Below are 2,076 nucleotides of genomic sequence, written 5' to 3' on the forward strand. Positions count from 1 at the left end.
AGAGAGAGAGAGGTGGGACCCTTCTATATTAATGATTATATTTTTTATTTTTTAAATAAGATAAAACTTCATAAATGGTCCCTCGAGTAGTGGAATGACAGAAATATCATTCACTTAACGGTCAAAAGGTAATGAAGTTAGCGAAAATGACCATTTGTTAAAAGTTTTGAAACCATAGAGACCATCTGTTAGATTTTTTTAAATTAGGTACTAAACTTCAGATTTTTGAAAATCACAGGGACCATTTTTGAATTAAGTTTTGTTTAGTTTTATTCTCCTTTTATTATGTGTGACCTATTAGACCTTCTAATTAATGTTATATCAGTTGTCAACCAATTGATTATCCATTTCAAATTTCAAAATTTAAATTCTTTACTGTAATTATATTAAATTAATAATATTAGAATAAAATATAAAATAAAATTAATATAAATTATAAGCTGATATAGTTTTATATATTTATTTAAATTAACGATTATAATTTTATATAATTAAAAAATATCTCTTAATCAATAGCATATTTAAAATAATTGATTAATAGTTTTAAATTTTTATTATAAAATTTAACTAATTTTCTTACTGTAGTTACCACAAATTATAAATTAATACATAAAAATAAAATAAAAGAAAGACCAAAATTCAAGCCATAAGATTTTCTTTTATATCTGTATTCCCACGTAACCTCTACTGTCAATGTACCATCATTTTAGCGCACGTAGCAATTTGAAACCGGTTCGAACAGTTTCAAAATGAGAAGTGTTAAATAAAAAGAAAAAACATAATGTGACACGTGTCCTAAGGCCACCCCAATCCCTTAAGGTCTATAAATGTGGCCAACTGGCCAACGACTAATTTTCAAAATATCACTACCATTCCCATCCACATCGAAATCGAAATAGAAAACGGAATCGGGGTCCAAATCGAAAGAGAAATACAGCGAAGATGGGAAGTACAGCAACCTGCATAGACATAATCCTCGCAATCATCCTTCCACCCCTCGGTGTGTTCTTCAAGTTCGGATGCAAGGTAAGCCCTCCCTCCCTCTCGATTTCTCTTTCTTAACAAGTAATTAACTAATTATTATAGTATTATTCTTTCTTCTGTATGTATATACTAGTTGATATGAAGTAGAATTATAGTAGAAAATTTGAATTTCATGTTTTTTAGTTTCTTAGGTGTTTTCTTTAATGATTTGAAGTATTGAAGAAGTGTAATCTTGTGAAATCTGTGTATGTTGATTGTTGTTTGCAGGTTGAGTTTTGGATATGTGTGTTGTTGACTTTGTTTGGATGGATCCCCGGGATTATTTATGCAATTTATGCCATCACCAAGTGATTCTTATGGTAAAGAATACTTACTTATCGATCAATCTTCTGTTTTGTATAATTGTATATACAAAAAGATGTTGGTTGTTCTTCGATCAATCTTCTGTTTTGTATAATTCAATTATAGTGAAATATAAAATTGTTAATATTCTTCTAACTTCAAAAAGATGTCGGTTGTTCTTTGTGACAGCGATAACCAATTTCCGATGGTTATTCTATGTAATGCACAATACTCTAATATCTTTTTGAATTTTAATTAATGATAATTATCAAATGGACTACTTTATTGTAATTATTGAAGCATAAAAATGCTAATGGAACCAAAAGAAAGCATCTAATTATGTTTTGCTTTATTTGTAGGTGGGTGGGCTCGCATATCTTCTATATGGATAGAACATCGATTTTCATGTCACTTCTTGTTTTATGTTTGGATTGTTTTTGGCTTTGAATTGATGTAATGTAAATTCTTTTTTAATGTTGTGCTGGTTTTAAGTATTTTGTTTGACTATTGATGTGTCGTGATGGACTCGTCAATGAAAATTAAATTATATTAAATAAGATACATGTTAACTTTATATTGGAAGAAACAACAACAAATATCTAAGTTAGTGCCACCAAATCAAAAAATTAAGTTACTACCATTAACTATGCAATAACAATTTTTATACCAAATCAAAAAATAAATGTATCTCTAATGAAGTATCTTAAATGAAGATATCCGTTTTTTTAGAATCATAAATTAACAAAAAAA

At 28.0% G+C, this 2,076-nt stretch overlaps 1 protein-coding gene across 2 annotated transcripts; it reads left to right on the top strand.

Moving 5' to 3' along the window:
- Positions 1-843: 843 nt before the first annotated feature.
- Positions 844-1,820, top strand: LOC145075182 (hydrophobic protein RCI2B-like). 2 transcript variants are annotated; one of them, XM_079021482.1, is made up of 3 exons: positions 844-1,026; positions 1,252-1,343; positions 1,516-1,539. In XM_079021482.1, the coding sequence occupies exons 1-2, from the start codon at positions 943-945 to the stop codon at positions 1,333-1,335; spliced, it is 168 nt and encodes a 55-aa protein (XP_078877608.1). In that variant the 5' UTR covers positions 844-942; the 3' UTR covers positions 1,336-1,343; positions 1,516-1,539. The 2 variants fall into 2 exon arrangements, with proteins under 2 accessions (XP_078877608.1, XP_078877607.1); XM_079021481.1 differs by lacking the exon at positions 1,516-1,539 and adding an exon at positions 1,686-1,820 and having other exon boundaries at positions 846-1,026.
- Positions 1,821-2,076: the final 256 nt, after the last annotated feature.

This window comes from Lactuca serriola, chromosome 9, assembly GCF_051521515.1.
Source record: "Lactuca serriola cultivar US96UC23 chromosome 9, Lser_US96UC23_V15, whole genome shotgun sequence".
In the NCBI taxonomy this organism is placed as follows: Eukaryota; Viridiplantae; Streptophyta; class Magnoliopsida; order Asterales; family Asteraceae; genus Lactuca; species Lactuca serriola.

Excerpts from the sequence above, each read along its gene's own strand:
- LOC145075182 (XM_079021482.1), top strand. The coding sequence starts at position 943 with ATGGGAAGTACAGCAACCTGCATAGACATAATCCTCGCAATCATCCTT. Across the intron at positions 1,027-1,251 it reads TCTTCAAGTTCGGATGCAAG|GTTGAGTTTTGGATATGTGT; the intron begins GTAAGCCCTCCC and ends TGTTGTTTGCAG.